Source organism: Pipistrellus kuhlii, unplaced genomic scaffold (assembly GCF_014108245.1).
Source record: "Pipistrellus kuhlii isolate mPipKuh1 unplaced genomic scaffold, mPipKuh1.p scaffold_m20_p_2, whole genome shotgun sequence".
Classification (NCBI taxonomy): Eukaryota; Metazoa; Chordata; class Mammalia; order Chiroptera; family Vespertilionidae; genus Pipistrellus; species Pipistrellus kuhlii.
In genome coordinates this window covers 111,131,218-111,150,106 of record NW_023425515.1, presented here as the reverse complement: position 1 = coordinate 111,150,106, position 18,889 = coordinate 111,131,218, and the positions used below count along the sequence as shown (strand labels likewise).

At 45.7% G+C, this 18,889-nt stretch overlaps 1 protein-coding gene across 1 annotated transcript in view; it reads left to right on the top strand.

The window, feature by feature from the left end:
* F13A1 (coagulation factor XIII A chain) overlaps nucleotides 1-18,889 on the top strand; it is a 174,082-nt gene that overhangs the window by 146,485 nt on the left and 8,708 nt on the right. The window contains exons 12-13 of the mRNA XM_036446533.2: nucleotides 892-1,179; nucleotides 7,041-7,201. Of these exons, the coding sequence (XP_036302426.1) occupies nucleotides 892-1,179; nucleotides 7,041-7,201 (449 nt within the window). The remainder of the gene's footprint in view (nucleotides 1-891; nucleotides 1,180-7,040; nucleotides 7,202-18,889) is intronic.

Here is an 18,889-nt window from a genome sequence, read left to right as displayed (position 1 = left end):
CTCAAACAGCATCACCATCCCAATAAGCGTTCATCAGAACAATGTGTTCCGTGTCAGATGACTGGGAAATCTTGTTACACAAGTCTCCCTAGGAGGGCACAATCTCAGAACCTTCAATAGGTCATTGAACATGTGACCATCCAGGAGGCACTAGAGAACCCAGTGCTCCCCAAGGGAACTTGGCCTTCAGTCCTTCTGCAGGAAGGCTTGTTAACAGTTTGCTAGATTGGAGCGTGGGGTGCAGTGCACAGTTTGGGAAACAGGGATCTCTGACTCTGCCAAGAATAAATGGCAATGGAGGGCGGAGTGGAGGGCAGGATGAGCTGCCCAGGTCCACCTTAGCAGGAGCAGATGGAGCAGGCCCAAGTGGAAAGAGTGATGAGGAAGATGGGTCTTGTTGGGGAGAGCCATGAATAAGGGGGAAATTCAAATGCAGAAGGTGGGCTGACCAGATGTGACTATTGTCAAAATCTTTGCTTAGAGATCTTCAATTTCTAGCTACGTGGCCAGGAGTTAGGGAGGGAAGCAACTGATACCACAGTTTTGCCTCTTCTACCTTCTGACTCCTGATATAGTGACCCTGCAGAAATGACCATTAGAGCAAGCCCCTTAGCAATCCCTTCTCAGACAGGCCCTGGGATGTTGCCTAACTCTGCAATCCAGGCAGGTCATGACTGGCTGGGACTTGATTTGGCAGAATTTGTAACATCGGAATGATTTGGGCACCTGCCTCAAAGGAAGCGGTGTGGCTCCCAGAGGCAATCCAGCAGGCACAGCACACGGGGCCTGCAGCTCAGGGGGTGCCATACCGCGACCTTCTCTTTGAGGGACTACATTTCTTTTCCCATCATTGTTTTCCCATCATTGTTTTCCCATCTGCATCTTTCCTAGGTCAAAAAGAAGAGAGGCTGGCCCTGGAAACTGCCCTGATGTATGGGGTTAAAAAGGCCCTCAACACGGAAGGCATTATGAAATCGAAATCTGACGTGGACATGGACTTTGAAGTGGAAAACGCTGTGCTGGGAAAGGACTTCAAGGTCACCATCACCTTCCAGAACAACAGCCCGAAAGCTTACACCATCTCAGCCTATCTCTCAGGCAACATCACCTTCTACACTGGCGTCTCCAAGGAGGAATTCAAGAAGGAGACATTTGATGTGGCTCTGGATCCCTTGTCCTGTAAGCTAACCGGGGGGCTGTTCTCTCCAGGACCTGAGACCTGCTTCTCTGTCTGGCTCAGGCCCAACACCCCTAATAACTTTCTACTGAGTGAAGGTTCTTCCCCAGAGTTCAGGGAGACCACATGGGAGAACCAACTTCTTTTAGAGAGGCCTTGCCTTTCATCCTCATGCCTCCTGCACAGAAGCGAACACTGAAATTTTCAAAATCATGAGCCAGCCCCAGGAGTCCTGGAAAGTAAATATAGTGTAACTTCTTGCTACTCAAAGTATTGGCATCCCTGGGGAGCTGGTGAGAAATGCAGATTCTCAGGCCCTCCCAGGCCTGTCAGTGAAGATCTGCATTTTAACAAGATCCCAAGGGCACTGAGTGCACAGAAAAGCTTGTGAAGGACACATCCCAATGTGCAGGCCCCTGCTGGTGTCTCCCTCCCAAAGTTAGGCTTTGGGGGCATGGGGCTGCTCCCGCAGGAATGGTGGGTGTTGCTTTACCATTTAAAAGGCAGGGAGAGCTAAGCTCTGCATAAAGACCATTTTGAAAATGGATCTGTCTGATGCACAACGACAGGAGAGATCCCAACCTGGGGAGAGGAGATAGGAGGCTGGGGTGTGCTGTCCAGGAGCCTCTGAGGGGGGTTGCGCTCTCTACCACTTCTCCCGGGCTTCTCATCCTTGACCCCTCCCAGCATCTCCTTCTGGAATATCTTAAGTGGTATTGGAATGGACATGCTGCACTTTGCACTGAGGGTTTCACTTTCAATCAATTTCATTTCTTGGGGTCCTAGTATTTAGTGGGCACAGCAGTTGGTCACACAATTGGCAAAATTAGTCAATCGGAAGGAACTGGTCTGCAGGCAGAGCACATGGAGTTAGATAGGACAGGTCAGAAAGGACCTGAACACTTACGGGCATCAAGCTTTTGTGGACCAGATGTGTTGACACTAAAAAAGAAAAGAAAAAAAGGGTATATGAATAATAAGTTTTACAGAGCAGAGGACCAAACCACATTTCCAGTGTTTCAAGCTTTCTGCATTTGTTGTCTGTCCCAGGTCACACTAAGTTCAGAAAGATAGTCCCAGAAAAATGAGAAGCTAGTCCCCAAAATCCCAATCCTAAGAAACCTACCCAAACTTGGGGAGGAAGCCAAGCTCCCTCACTTCAGTAATGTGGCTTTAACAATTAGGAAACCCATCAGCATGGTGTTTTCTTTGGAAGCTGGAAGAGTAGCGCTTTTTCTATGCCTGGAGATAGAAAGGGAATCCCTGTAGAAAAGAGCATCGGGGAGGGGAGTGGTAAAGGACTCGGAGCCGAAGAGCCATCTCAGCTGTTCAGTGCAGGCAGAGGCAGTGACCTTTTGAGCCTGAGCCTTGGAGTGAGACAAATCTGGATTGAGGTGTGACTGTCGTCTATTAGCTGTGTGTCCCCAGGCAAGCTACCCTAGTCATCTGAGCTTGCTCTCCCCATCTGTACATAGAAACAATACCACCCACATCACAGGGTTGGGGATTGACTACTCAAGCATTTATCTTGTGCTTACAAATCCAGGTCCTGCTTTATGCTGGAGACATAGCAATGAACAAAACAAGTTCTCACTACCCTCATGGACTTTGTAGTCATCTGTGGTGGGGCAGGGCTCAACAATAAACAATCAAACAAGTGAATATATAATGTGGTTGAACCTGTAATAGGTAAATAGAAAGCAAGCTAAGCAGGAGAAGAAGTGGTGGTAGAGATGAGGTGGTCGGGAAGAAACCATTTAAAAGAAACCTTACAGAAGGGCAAGAGTGAATTTTCTAGTCATAAGCAACCATAAGTGCAAAAGCCCTGAGGCCAGATCATATCTGATGTGTTCAATGAACAGCAAAGAGACCAGAGTCAGGAACAAAAATGGCAAGGTGAGAGTGGTGGGCGAAGGCCAGGAAGAGGTATAGACCCTAGTAAGAATGTTGGCTTTGTTTCCAAGTGAGCTGAAAGAACCATTAGAGGTTTCTGAGCAGAAGTATGGCATGATCTGACTTGGGTTCTGCAAGATCACTCTGGCTGCTGTACTGAGAATAGGCTCTTGGGGGAGTAGGGCTAACACTTAGAGACGTTATTGCAATAGCTTAGTGAGAGATGGCGGGGTAACGAGGGAGGTGGTGAGAACTGGTCAGATGTTCTGAAGGTAGAGCCCACCGGATTGGCTGACAGATTGGGTGTGTGGTGTGAGAGAAGGCGAGTGAGGAGGAAACTAAATGAGATAAATATATTTGAAATGGATCACATATGGTAGGCTCTCAGTAAATGTTAACTTCCAACGTGTTTACATTTTGGGAAACTGAGACTGAAAAGATGAGTTGATGTGTTCAAGGTCATGCACAGTAATTAAAGGCAAAACAGATAACAGAAACCAACTCCAATTTAGGCAGGGACTGTGAGCTAACTTGCCATACCTTGGGCCCTAAGTGGGCCAGTTTCCTTACTTGTGCCCTTGCTACCTGGCATCCAGCTGCTCCTCACTCCCCTAAACAGGGAACTAGGAGCAATCCTTTTCTCACGTCACAAGAGCCCCATCTCTACATCCCCTTCTCCTCTCCGTAATCCAATAAATGATTGAGTTTATTTGAATTAGTGAGCTAGGATGACGTACTACATTAGCCCTCCCAGGCCCAGTCACTGACCAAACCTAGGCCAGGCTTCATATTAACACAGGCCCCACCCTCTCGGCCCACCCCAAGGCTTGTCCTGTAATATTTTGAAGGGAGTTGGAGACTATTTCTTGCTTTGCCCTACAGATGGGGGACATTGACTGCATGCAATAAGCTGCATATTGCAATATAAAATAAATTGCACAATATTGCAAAATATGATTCTAGACTGTGATTTAGAAGGTCAGAGTACATTGCTAGGAGGCTGTATTGCAAAGAAAGTTTCCCAAGTAGAATGGGAGGCATACTTTCCAGATTGATGATTAAAGAAACTGTGTGGGTTAGAGTCAGCTTGGAAGACTTGAATAACTTAAACCTTCCAGTACCTTCAAAGGTGCTATCATTTCCACTTGGCTATATTTAGTTTTCTCTGCTTTTTGGAAAAGAGATGAGGCAGCTCCAGTCTGTGTCTCCCTTGGCTTTCCCCAGACACCGTAAATGATATTGGCAGGATCCCAGCTCCACCGCTCATAGAATGAAAATCTATTCTTCTTTCTCTTGCCACATTTAATAAACTTTATCTAGAACAATTTCTTGTGTGGTGGCAAAACATAGCACTTACATAACATACTATTTCAGGAGCACTGTTCTCTTGGGCTGGAAACACAGCCCAGTTTCCTCGGTGCTATGATTTAGAGAATGTTCTGACCCTGAGATAAAGGGGTCCTAGTGCAGACATTGTAAAGATAACAAGAGCCTCTGCAAAGATTTCTGGAAAGAAGTCAGACATATCCCACCCTCCTAAAGAAACCCAGTGGCCAAACAGCCATATAGAAAGAGCCAAAAGACGCCCATGTTTTATTACTGGTGGTAGATTGAGGCAAAATGCCTGTTCTTCATGGCCTGTCATTTTGCCACTCCATCTGTGCAGATCTGGGGAAGTGAAAAGTAGGCCCCATGTGCTCAACTGAGGTTGCATCTAACTGAGGGGGCAGAGTCTTATTCATCTGGACAATTAATTTCTGGGGGAGCCATGGAAAGGGGAATCTAGGCTCAGGCCCAAAGAAGGCAGCATGATTGGTCATTAAAAAATACAGAATTCAAGGGCCAACATCAAGGCCAGTTCATAAATTCAAAAGGCTGGCTCTGAATGGAACGGGACTGCCCAGGAATCAATCCTAGTCAGTTAACACTTGTATAAGACAGACCAATGCCTTCTAACAACTCTGTGTAGCCCAGGGCAGTTTCTCAGCAGAGGCGCCATGCACATTCCTGACTGTGGATAATGGCCACAGGCGTCCAGTGCATGGCACAATGTATGGCAGAATCCTATCCTCTAGCCACTGGATACCTGCCAGTAGCAGCCAGTTCTGACAACCAAAAATGTCCCAGCCATTGCCAAATATGGCGAAGGGTTGGGGGAACAAAATCGCCCTCAGTTGACAGCCACTGGTCTGGACTCACCAGCCTTTCCAGTTTGCCAGGAATTGATTAAGTTCCAGGGTACAGAACTTTCTATTTTAAAACTGAGACTGTCCTAATTCCACCTTAGCTCTGCCACTTCCGCTGTAAACTCCCCTGGCTCTGGGAGCTTTGCAAACCTGCAAAGCCATCATCTGGGCAGCTTCATCAAGGGCAGACCCTGGCAGCTGGTGGGGTGGGTTGGAGAACCTGCATCTATATCAAGCTCCTGGTGGTGGTGTCTGCTGGCCCACAGACCACACTGGGAGCAGCAGACCTGGGTTGGAAAAGCTATTCTTGCCCCTATGTCAGGGCTGATTCTGTGGTGAGCCCCTTAGGATTGAGGCACTTCTCAGCCCTGGGCTGAACACCAGAGTCCACCTCACTGAGCCTGGGCCCCTAAGATTCTGATTTAATTGATGTGGGGTGGGACCCACCAGGGAAGGTTCTTAAATAGCCCCAGGCGACGGTGATGTGGAGCCAAGACTGGGAACTCTTTGGCCAGAGGGCTGGAGGCGGCCACAGCACCTGCTCCTCTGTGCGGAGCTTCCAAATGGGTGCTGATGCCTCTCACTGTGAGCCAGCCGCCAGGAGGTCTCCCTGTGCTCCAGTGCGGGTCTCCACACAGCCTTCCTTCCTAGCTGCAGGGGGCCACTGCTCAGTATAGAGGGCTGCCCCAAAAACTGCAAACCATGGCAGTTATTTCCTTTAATAACTTTTGCAAGAGGGAGGAATCTTTGGCAAAAGGCAGGCTTTGGGCGGGGAGACAGTGGTGGAGATGTGCAATTCTCTGAACGCCTACAGACTCTGTGCTCTGCGCCTGGGGGTGGAGGCACGAGTCGCCGTTTTCCTGCTGGGCGGCTGGCTGATGATGCCACACCAGCACGTGGCCCTGCCCCAGCAGGTAGCAGCAGCTGCGGCCACTGGGGCCTGAGGCCGGCCTGCAGCAGAACTGCGCTTTGCTCTCTAGAATCCTGGGCTGCGGGAAAGGAGAGATAGAGAAAGTGGGTGATGCAGCCAGAGAACCTCATTTCTGTGGCCAGAGCCACAAGGTAGAGTCCCCATCCCCAGCCTGATGATGAGCAGAGGGAGCCGGACCCCCTCCCCCTCCAGATGTCCTCCTGAAAGCTGACCTCAGTGACGTGAGGAAACAAGCTTTTGGCACAGAGGCCTGCTGAGTGACAAACAGGAGAGGAGGTGGGAGGAAGCTGAATGCCTATGGTGAAAACTGGTTTCAACAGCTTCTTTCTCTTCATGTCAGATGGTAGAGAAAAAGCTGGAAAGAAAACGTGGAGCTACAAAGGGGAAAAGGTTTGGGTGACTGACGGTGTTGCTCCAGCGTGGCCCAAGGCCTGCACGAGATGCTGCTTATTGCACGAGGGGTCGGCACGTGGAATGGTGTCCTTGAACATCACCGCTCCATTCCTGCCACCCTCAGGTTGGCCCTACCCAAACCAAACAGCTGCACTCAAAACCCCCGGGTCCTTGGTTTCAAACATGGCATCGTATTTTACAACAGCAAAAGCACTGTTTGGAAAATCTGGCACATTTTCTCCAGTACGACCTTACTGAATATTAGATTTCCAGAATATTTTTTCTTTACCCAGAGGCGGGAGAGCTTATCCCCGATTGACTCTGTTCCATCTGCCCCTGCCTCACTTTCACTTTGTTCGGTGGGTGCCGTGCTAATGTGGGAAAGATGGGGCACTCGGGGGAAGGAAAGCGGGTCCCATCTCAGGTCCTGACACCCAGCATGTTTGTTTCCCTCTGCCAGTCAAGAAAGAGGAGGTGCTGGTCAGAGCCGGCGAGTACATGGGCCAGCTGCTGGAGCAAGCGTCCCTGCACTTCTTTGTCACAGCTCGAGTCAATGAGACCAGGGATATTCTGGCCAAGCAGAAGTCCACTGTGCTGACCATCCCCAAGATCATCATCAAGGTCAGTGTTAGCATCTCAGACAAGGGAGAAGAGCAAGATGGTTGATTAGTTGTTCAGGCTTACTGTGTTTTACTGTGAGTGAGTGAGTGAGTGAGTGTGTGTGTGTGTGTGTGTGTGTGCTCAAAAAAAAAAAAATGGAGCTAGGATCTTCCTGTTCTTTGAAAGAAGTAAACCACCCTATATATAGATATGCACATGTAACACTTTTCTCTCCTTTCCAGATCTAAATATATAGATCTGGCTGCAGATATAAATATAACCTGTAGGTATGATCACACTTGTGGAGGAAGATAAAGATGTGTAATGGATACATATACTTAGAATTCTCACTGCCTCCTGCATAAAGTGGGTCAGGCACGGCATGAGAAGGAAACCACTTGGATCGTCTCCGCCTGCACTTTGGACAGCGCTGCTGTTCACAGAGATGTAGCTGTAGCCAGAAAGGTCAGCGCAATGGCAATGACTTTTCATCCAGAAAATGCCCTCATGCCTTTTCCCCTAAATAACCCCTCCCCATCACCAGGATAACCACCTTCCTGACTTGTGTGACCACAGGGGTATTTTGTTGCCCACTTGGCTAGTAGTTTTAACATTTTCTCCCCACTGAGCACCAGAAATCCCTGCCCAGGTGGCTGAAAGGAGCTTGATGGAGGAGGGCTGACTATGGCAGCCTGTGTGCTCCTGCGCGTCTCAGGGGCAGAGGCAGCAGCTGAGGCCTTCACACCCTGTGAGCAGGTACCCAGCCCACAGCAGGGTCCTGGGAGTGCCACGCCACCTGCCAGGCCTTCCCAGGCCACTGGAGAACATTGTTCATGAAGTGACTGAGTGATTAGCACAGCTCCTGAGCTGCATTCCTCAAAGTTATAGACAAATCAAAGTTAGACAAAGTTTTCACATTTTTAAATGCCCCTAGAGTTGGGAGATGGGCAATGGGTTAGGAAGGGGGAGTTAGGCCTTGTGTTTTATAAATAACTTTCTGTGGATCATTTGTAAAATGAATCATTGTTGTGTAGCATTCAAAGTGGCAGCTTTTGTTGGGTCTCAAGACATGTGGTTGACAGCTGACCACCATAGTGAGTCACCCCAGGACAAAGCTCATCCAAACACAGACATGTAGTGCCCTCTGAGGACAAGAACCCCAGATCCTGCATATCTAGAAAGGCCTCCATTGTCATCTGTGGTTATTTCACCCCAGTCACCTCCCACAGGCCTTGAGAGGCAAATTAAATGAGGATGTTCAGGGCCTGCAGGTAGAAGATGAAGCAAAGGCAAAATCGGAAAGTGCATTGGCGACCCTCCAGAGGTGCCCTCAATTGGTGAAAGCATGAATCCAATAGTGTGAGGCACTGGGTACCATAAGCAGGGGGCCTTCCCAGCACCCTCAATGGGCAGGCTGCCCCCATGACCTGCTGTCCCTGAGAGACATGGGGCGGTGCCTGCAGGGTCCTCCCAGCTGCACTCGGAGGCATCCCTGACCCTTTCCCATCAGAGCAAGGCCTGCCTGCTCTCCCCAGTTATGCGGCCACAGCCTGTCCCTGGGAAGGGCTGGGAGAGAGCATTCCACCCTGCACAGTGATCAAACCACAGCATGAAACAGAATTTAATGGCACCGCTGATAATGCACTGGATGTATAAAAGGAACTAATAACTTTCATCCCTTAGACGTTATTTGAAGGATTATTTGTTAGTTATCTTCTGGGTTTGCTTAAAGAACAGTTTTGTTCCCCGGGGGCAGAATCAAACACTATCTCCAACAAGCCGAGTGAGCTGGGCTGGGAGGGTGCACTTTTTAAAAAGTTGTGTTTTTGTTTTATTTTTAATTTCCATTAAGGTGTCAGGGATGCTGTTTCTGGAGGAAACTTATTCAGAGGCAAAGCTGTTTGACTGGGACTCAAGCTTGAGAGAAATGGACATTGTGGCTTCTGTCCAGAGCCGAGATTGCTCAGGAGAGGAGGCAGGAGGCAGGAGGCAAGAAGCAGGAGGCAGGGGGCAAGAGGCAGCTTTGCGTGAGCTGCCCCTTAACCACTAACCCCATTAACCGTATTAACCTCAAAACAAACTAAGTCTCAGCAGGAGAAGGGGTGTTCCTGGGTAAAGCACCTTGCACTGTAAAAGCCACCCCAGTGTCCTTGAGCTGTGAGAAGCCTGATTCCAGAAACTAATGGCCTGGAGACCTGGGAGGCAGCCTAGCCTGCTGGACAAATGAAATACAGATGGCAGCCCTCATCCTGCAAGTGACTTAGGGAGGGAAAGACATAGAGGGAAGACAGGAGGGTGGGGGGAGAAGGGGTGGGAAAGGAAGGGAGGAAAAGAGGAAAGGAAAGAGGAAGGAAGATCAGAGGGGAAGGAGGGAGGAGAAAGAAAATGTTACACTGAAGTATTAGGAGACCTTAGGGAGAAAAATCAAATAAACCAAATAAAACAGGAATTGGAGAGGGAGCTAAATGCAACAAAAGAAAAGAAAAAACACACACACAATGGCTCAGAGGAACAGAGTTGTCAGATTGTAGGAAAATGCTAGAACTCTTTTTTTAAATATATATTTTATTGATTTTTTACAGAGAGGAAGAGAGAGGGATAGAGAGGTAGAAACATCGATGAGACAGAATCATCTATCAGCTACCTCCTGCACACCCCATACAGGGGATGTGCCCGCAATCAAGGTACATGCCCTTGACCGGAATCAAACCTGGGACCTTTCAGTCTGCAGGCTGACGCTCTATCCACTGAGCCAAACCAGTTTCAGCAATGCTAGAACTCTTTGTGCATCACTTTGAGTCCGACATGGGCCCCAGCTGACAGAACCTCTCAAGTTCACTGCTATGAATGTACTGGGCACGGCGAAATGACATGTGAGCCAAGGGTTAGGAGGACATGACCTTCCATTCTTAGCTCACAGGCAGCAGGAAGGAAAAGACCAGAACACCGCGATAACAATGATAGCAGCAGGAATTACTGAGCTCTGTATTATTATACTTCTCTAGTATTATCTTATTTAATCCTCAGTACCATTTTATGAGATAGATATTATTATAATCCACACTTTACAGATGAGAAAACTAAGGAGAAGGTCAAAACATGGGCTTTGGGGCCAAACTATGTGCATTCAAAACCTCTTTTCTCAATATAATAAGTGTGTCACCATGGACACATCACTTCTCTTTCTTGGCTTCTGTAAATGAGAGATAATGGCAGTACTTCCTTCATAGAGTTGTGAGTATATAATGAGTTAATGGATACCTAAGTCCACATCAAAGTCAGTGCCAAGTATGTTAGTTGTTGATATTATTGTCATTGTTACTGTTCATAAGCAACTCACCCATGAGCGAGTGCCTGCTAAAGGAAAGAGTGAAGCTCCTAACCCAGGTCTTTTGCAGATAACCACTAGGCTACATTGCTCTCACACTGGAACTTCCACAGAAAGTGGAAGATGGTGACCGCCTTCACAAAGTGTGTTTTTCATGGGAGAGAGACCTCCCAATCATGAGTTTGGGTGAAGTGCGTTATCAAAAATTATGGCTGTAGAGCAATTGATAATCCTCAATGAATGACAGCATTTCAAGCAGTAGCAGTGGATGAAGAGACATCTCCAGATCCTAGGGAAAAACCTAATCAAGGACAAGGAGAGAGGTAGATGGCAGATGTGGGGAGCAACTAGAAGCCTGCTGTGGCCAGAGTCGAGGCTGGAAGCAGGGGACTAGTGGTTATAAATTTAGAACAACAGCTTGGGGCCATTTTAAGGTGAGTCTAAAATTTTCGGATGAGAGCTTTATATTTGAGTTTGTGAACAAAGACTTCAGTGAAGACCCTGGAGCATGAATATAACATTATTGCCCTCCTCCCGAGAGTTGGAACCTCTTTTCTTTCTCTTCCTCAAAGTATTTGCCCAAGTCACCATCTTCTTCTGGGCGTCCCTAGCTCAGCATGGGGCTGCAGTTTCCTGGCAGCAACTTTGCAGCTGTTCTTAACGAGCCCCCTTTTTAAAGCAAATAGAGGCCAACCTGGAACAACATGGAGCCCAAGCAAGGCAGGTGGCCAGTGGACATGTGCTTACATCCTGATGGACCCCATCTTGGATTACATTCTTCCCGCCAACTACCATGCCTGAGTCACAGTGTGTGATCCGCATATGGAAAGTGGAAAATGGCAGGGAGAGACATTCATTAAACTTTAATGAGCATGCATCTCTTTTTCCATGCTATCACAATATTTTGATGAAAAGAAAAGTATATTTTATTAAAATCAACATAGAATTTTTCTCTGCCTTCCCATGTGTTGATGGTTGTAAGATGCTTCAAGTCAGAAAAAGACTCAGGCATTTTGGTTTTTAATGAACATCTATTTTTAGGAGAGGATGGAGGCAGTGACGGAAATTGGGCTCCAGGCTGCAGACTGGTTTGTCTGGAATCTGTGGTGTGTGAAGTGGGAACAGTGTTCTAGCAGGGCTCTCCCTCTGTCAGCAGTGAAGGTTCCACATTTTTTTTCTGCTCTCACCCAAGTCAGCTAGAACAGGAACACCAAGAGGGACACCTGGGCCCCTTTTATAGAAACACAGTAACCTGTAATACTTAGAGATGGCTGCAGTCAGACCACCTGGGTTCACAGTCCTACCTGCTTTGGACTAATTACACAACTACCTCAGAAGTAAAGTGGGTACAATAATAGTGCTGACCTCACTGGGCTTCTGGGAGGGAGCAAAGAAATAATTCACATAAAGAGTTTCGTATGGCACTTTGATCATAGTAAGTACTCAGTGAAGACCAATGTCTATTAACTTCTACCACACACATTCTTCTTCTCCTCTTTTTCTTTACCTTCCTCTTTCCTCTCCCTCCTCCTCCTGCTTCTTCTTTCTCTCCTCCTCCTTCTCCTCCTTGTCCTTTTTCTCTTTCTCTCTCATCTCTCTCTCTCTCTCTGTCATCTCTCTCTCTCTCTTTCATATATATATCTCTCATTATATATATATATATCTCTCTCATGTCTCTCTCATGTCTCTCTCTCTCTCTCTCTCTCTCTCTCTCTCACACACACACACACACACACACACACACATAGACCCTTTCTCTCTGAACTTCAGTGTCCCCTTTTGCAAAATAATTAAACCACTAATATTTATAATGCTATTTATTATAATTATAAAAGACAAAGTTTCTGTGGATTAAAGTCTGTAATGTTTGTAAGAATGCTGAGCCCATGCCAGGACCTGGTAGCTGCTGTTAAAGTTTCCTCCTTCCCTGCCTAGTCCCATCCAAGCCTAGAAATCCTGCAATCACTCCCTGAGAACTGCTTAGAGCAGCATGTGGCCTTCTGGCCTAAAGTGAAGGTCACACTCACCTGGTGGCACTGAATCTGACCTCTGGGTGTCAAGTGTGTGTGTTGCTCCCTATAGACCCTCATGTGTGCGAGCCAGTCTTGAAGAGCCTGGAGCAGGGCTAGGGGAGAGAACAGAGGACCTCCATTCGGGATCTGGGAAATAAACTCTTCCAAGTGCCATTCTAAAACCGCTCAGGTGCCAAGACCTTGGTGGTATTATCCTGTGAAACAAGTCTGCAGGATTGGCAGAACATCACTAAACCCCTGTAGAACTCATCTTCTCATATGCATTAGGAATGATGCTGCCAAGAGAAAAATATAACCCTTTCTATATATATAATTTTTAAAATTATAATTTGAACACACAGGTGCTTTAAAATTTTTTAAATTCTTTTAAACACTTAAAGAACAATTGACTGTTCCCAAGATTTTTAAACATGAGTATTAATGTGCTTCACTGCTCTAGGGCCCCCACAGTGTAGGTGTTGGCCTAGAGTGGCATTGATAAGATTGTCACATGCATTTGCTCTTTACTTCTTTGTTTTGTTGACAAAAACAAATTTCTAGTGTTTATTAATCTTTTAGTTTGTCCATCACTCATCTATTCATTAATTTTTTTTAATTCACTCAACAAATAATTATTTGGTGCTCTCTCTGTAGATAATTATAGAAAATGCTTTTTAAGAATTGTCAGAGAAAACTTGGCATTACGAACATTTTTATTGACTTTTTTTTTTTTTTTGAGAGATTGCTGGTGATTGCATCCAGCAGTGCCAACTCTTGATCAGCTGCAGGAGCGTAGCTGCACTGTTCTCTCAGGGGCTGACCACTTCTGCCACCAGCCTGTGGGGTTCTTCCTGCATGGACAGTGTCTACAGGGCCTGCAGAAGTAGGCAGTTCATACAAGTCCACAAGCAGAATGTCTGCACCACCAGCTCTGACTGGCTAGCCCTCTGTGCTCTGGACTTGCCACAATGAGAATAACTAGCACCCTCCCCAGGGTGCTAGGACCTACCTCTGGGTGGCCCCCCTCCAGGCTTGTGCAGACCCTGCCGAGTCTGAGGGGTGGAGTGGCTATGAGGGCACCAAATCCAGCCCACTCACCACTCACCAAGTCATGCAGAGAGCTGCACCCACCCCAAAAAAGGGGCGCCCTTGCCTACTTGTGCAGCCACACCCCAGTGCTGGCTCCACATCCTGATCTCTTCTGATTGACACACTGCTTGGCTTTTCAACAACTGCTCAATGTTGTGTTCTAACTGGAGCCCAGAGGTGAGGGGTGGAATCCTCCTCCTGCCCAGGAAGCCCCCACTTTCTCCAGAGCAAAGCGAGGCTGGGCTGCTTGCTGAAGTGGGTGCCTGGGCCCTGCTCCTACAATATCCCAACTCATATGCCTTTATCCCACAGAAAGCTTAAACTTGGGGAAGCCATTTGAGTTGTAATAAGTGCTTCCAAAATACTGAGGGACAGTGGATAAATTGTAATTAACTACAGTTTTGTTTTATTCTGTGAAAACCTGAATATTTGAAACTTTCTATCAAGACAGAAAATGAAAAGAGAGACCAGGTTCTAAATAACCCCTGAACCCTGAACCTCCCCCCACCCCATGTCTCCAGCCAAGCACTTTTCTCCCTTCCCACCTCCCGGTGTTCTCCCTGACTGTCACGTGTCCCAGTCACCAGGACACACACCTCCGCCTTGCCCAACCCACGGCCCTGCAGTGCCCCGGGGCTGGGCTTCTCCCTTGCTCTTTAGAAAGTGTTGCTGGAGGCTTCCAGCTTGGCAGGTCTCTTCCCCAAACCTAAGGACCGAATCCACCTCATTCCCACAGGGGATCTCGGGGATAAGGAGGTCCTCACGTCACCCTGCAAGCATGTCTTCCTTTAAACCTCAACAGCATTTAGATCAGTAAATGCTAGCGTGTTTCAGATGCTCTGCCCAATCCTTTCACATTAAAACCCCTCAGTAACCACCTAAGAAACCCAGGCCCAGAGAGCTCAAGCCACTTGGCCCAAGGACACTCCGTGGCAAGCCCCCATCTTCAGACCCTGAGTCCAGCAGGTTTCCCCCAGCTTCCCGCATGGGTGGTCACAGTGGGTCTCAGCCACTGTGGTTGTGCCATCGGTGCTGTCCTACACCGTCTCTGGAGAAAATAAACACAGCTGTCTTAAGCCCCATTAATGCGGAGCTCTGAGCAGATAAAGCCTTATGATCTGGGGCTGTCCCAGGTAGCGTACCCCAACCATGGCTTTCCATGCTCAAGTGCTGACTCTCCACCCACTGTCGGCCATCTGTCACAGAGAAGCGGACAGTGGGGGTGCTCCATCAGCCAGGAGGGCACATCCTAGGCCATGACCATGGGAGCCCTGCAGCCAGAGCGTGCACATCGCTATCTCCCTCCACAGTACAGCTGCAGAACAGCCTGTACTCGAGAATGGAAACGAGTACCTGCTAACGTGGTGCCTAAAACATAATTAGCTCGATGCTTATCTGGTTTGCTATTTTTTAATCTTAGTAAAAAACACACATAAAGTAAAACATTAAGAATAATGACTCTCATCCACCTTATCATATAATCCCACTATGTTTAGGCTACTGGTTATTTTTTTTTTTTAATGACTATCTCCATCTTTACCCTTAATGGAAAATCCTATTATCATCAAGTAATATAATATATCAAGGCCCCAAGGCTATCTTGCCACATTTCACTCTGGCATAGAAATCTAATTCTCTCCCCATAAAGTCAAAAAGAAAAAGTTGGGTAGTATATATGTTTTCAAATTTAGTTCAGGGTCAAGTTATAATCGTTATGTTCAACTGATAGTTTAGTGACAGTATAAGGTAATACAGTCAATGATTTCTCAATGGGCTTCAGAAAATAATGAGCCTATTTCCAGCAAAGAAAAAGTCACTATTTTTGCTTCTCTGCTGTGAAAGATCACAGTGTATGTGGTGTTTAAAGATGAATGCTTTGGAGTCAGAAAGACCTAGATTTATATCTGGGTTCTACCAACTTACATCTATTAACTTATGCATTTTCAGTCTAAGTTTCAGTTTCACACCAGTGGGATGTGTAATGATCATGCCCACTCCCAAGCCCGTAGGGCAGTGGGAAGGACTAAGCAACATAATACAAATAAAATGATGATAAGAATGGCTGCATTACTAAGCGAACAGCATAAAATATAAGTTATCATTAATACTGTGGTTACTACTCAGAGTTAGTTAGGGGTGTTAAGCAATGACTGTTTGCATTTAGGTCTCACTTCCCTACTTCCTGAGTGAACTTGAGCAAGTAACTTGTCTTCTCTGTGTCCCAGTTTCCTCATCTGTGAAATGAAGTCTTATAGTATTTACTCCACACAGTTGTGAGGGTTAAATGAGTTAACAGCATTATTTGATGGGACTTTCTATGATTTTGGTAATATTCTAAATCTGTACTGACCTATATGATAGACACATATACTAAGAGTTACTGAGTACTTGAAATGTGGCTATGCAACTGAGGAGCTGTATTTTTAATTTAATTTAATTCACTTCATTTAAATGTAAATAGCCACATGTGGCTAGTGGCTACCATTTGGACAGTGCAGACTAAAAACATTGCCTAACTGTCTTAACCCATTAGCATTTCAGCAGATGCCGGCATAACTGTTAGCCAGTAGTGACGGTGGGGTGTGTGCTAAAGGCATAGGTTACACACAGGCACTGCTTCTCCTGGCAGTGGCCACAGACTGCGGAAGAGAAGGACGATCATGACTGAAAGCACTGGAAGTAAGGGTGGTGAGGTGAACTCCCAGGTCATATGGATCACATTGCCAACTAAATTCATTCTTTCTCAAACTCTTTCCTTCAACCCCACTTCAGTTCTGAATATAGTTATGTATATTGTAAAGCATATACTCCATGGAAAAGACCTTGTGATTTCCTTAAAGGTACTTTCTTCCCAAAAGTTTGTGTGTGTGCGTATGTGTCAATAACTTTCTTATTTACCAAAGAATCAGTTGTTCGTTATCATGGAATAACATAAAAGATAAGAACTCAGTATGTTAATATTGGTGAATTATATTTATCTTGGAAAAGCATATTTTGTCAATCTTTCAAAACAGAGATACTTTAAATGGAAAAATTTAAAGAATCAAGGACATCAAACGTGAAAAATAATTTAATGACACCAAGTATAACCTATTCTTTATCCTTTTCTCTGGTTCAAGTAATAGCTACCTTTTTCTAAGGTGAATACACATAAAAATGTCTTCTTGATCTAACTCTCTGGATTGCTAAAGGCTCCCTTTACTTGAGGTTTTATGAGAGCAAGGAAATCAGAAACATAATTACGCTGATATAAAATTATTTTTATAGCGCTGAAGAAAAGCAGTGCAGATTCCCTAAAGAATTAGATTTGAACAGACACTTTCAGCCATAGTAGTCATCATTCGAAGCATTTCATAGATACCACAGAGTGGCACACCACTCAAATAAACATACAATATGAAAATACTGTTAATATGTTCGATTTTTCTCAACAGAATGAGGGGAAATATCTCCACTTAAATTCCTAAGCAGGAAATAGTGATGGTAAATGTTGGGTAGGCTTTTATATTTGGTTTGATTTGCGTTTTAAGGCTTATTATCATCTCAGTAGTTAGGCAAAGGAAGTTTAAATTTGGGTACAGATGTCAGGAAAGTGACACTGAGTCTTTGATAATTGCAAAAGAAGCATTCTCCAAACTTGAAGGGCCCTCTTTTTCATCTTCCAACCCCTCCAAGCCCCTTCTCCATGACCAGGAAAGGCTGAGCAGTATTTATATACTCTTGCTGCAGCTAATTATAGAGGTAATCTCTGGAAGCAACCTGATTAGACATGACATGTGAAATTACCTGAGAAGACTTAATATTCTAATCATATTCATATCTAAAGCCTATCCATGAAGGCCCAAATACACAGGCCGACTTTTTAAATACCTGATTTCCTCCATCACAGTCATCAGTGACTAGAAAGACGCACGTGGCCTTCCACAGCCTGGATCTTCCTGTAGCTCTTGTCTCCCAGTATGGAGATGGTTCTCATCCTGGAACCCAAAGCCCCTGAGAGCCATGCAGAGATCACATGGGTCTATCTGCACCCCCTAAAACTACTTGCAGTTGTGCATGTCTCGTATTTGTCACTGTATAAATCTGTGTGGAGGAAGGGTCAGTAGATATTATCAGATGTTTTAAGGGGCTTGTGCTCAGACTTATACAAGTATACAGAAGACAGATGGCTCCAAAATATCCCCTCCCCCAAATTAAAATGATCAGAGCAAAAAATGTTACCAGTAGTGTCTCTGAAGGAGCCCAACTTTCTCAAATTTAGAAAGTAGATGTTATCTTTGGTTTGTATTTTTTTAATGCAAAAAAAATTTTTTTTTTTGTAGACAAATTCTACTGCCTGAGACACAATGTAATTATTTGGGAAGGGCTTAGACCTCTGTAATTTTAAAGTTCCCCAGTGATTCCATTGAGTGTGCCAGGCTGGGGACCACTTACTAAAGTGCTGCACACACTGCCTGGCTCACAAGCCATGCTCGGTGGTGACAGCTATTGTGGTCACCATCATGGTCACCATCTGCTCACCCCTGATTCCTGTGAGCCTGCTCTCCACCCATCCTACCCCGAGAGATGGGGATCCAAATTTAATAAACATGGGGAATCAGCTACAATTTTCATTTTTCTTACACATTTTAAAAATTCCATAGATGTAGGTTTAGTCACAAACTGTATGTTTCAAATTAAAGCCATAAAGTTCTATTCTTGACTATAGAGTCTTTTTCTTTGGGTAATGTTTTTCTCCTTTCATTAGAAAGTCTCATTTCCACATGGCATTTTCTATATTACACATACTGCTTAAAGAAACAAAGTATAATAATGACTAGGTTGTTGTATAGGAAAATGAAATAACCATTAAATTCCTTTTTTTTAAGCAGTCAGCCTAATTGAACAATATTTACTGGGCATTGGCTAGATATTGGAATAGAAACTGGGCTAGAATAAAAGGTGAATAAAATAACTCCCCCCCCCCCCCAGTCTGGCTGGTGTGGTTCAGTGGTTGAGCGTCAACCTATGAACCAAGAGATCATTAGTTCAATTCCCAGTCTGGTCACATGCCCAGGTTGTAGGCTTGATTCCCAGTAGGAGGTGTGCAAGAGATAGCTGATTGATGATGTTTCTCTCTCATCAAAATTTCTATCTCTCTGTCACTCTCCCTTCCTCTCTCTCTAAAAATCAATAAAAACATTAAAAATAATTCCCCCAAGCTTTGCCACTTCTAAAAGCAGAAGCTGTAATGTATGAGCATTTACCATGTGTCATGATGCTTTATATGTACTATAGCAT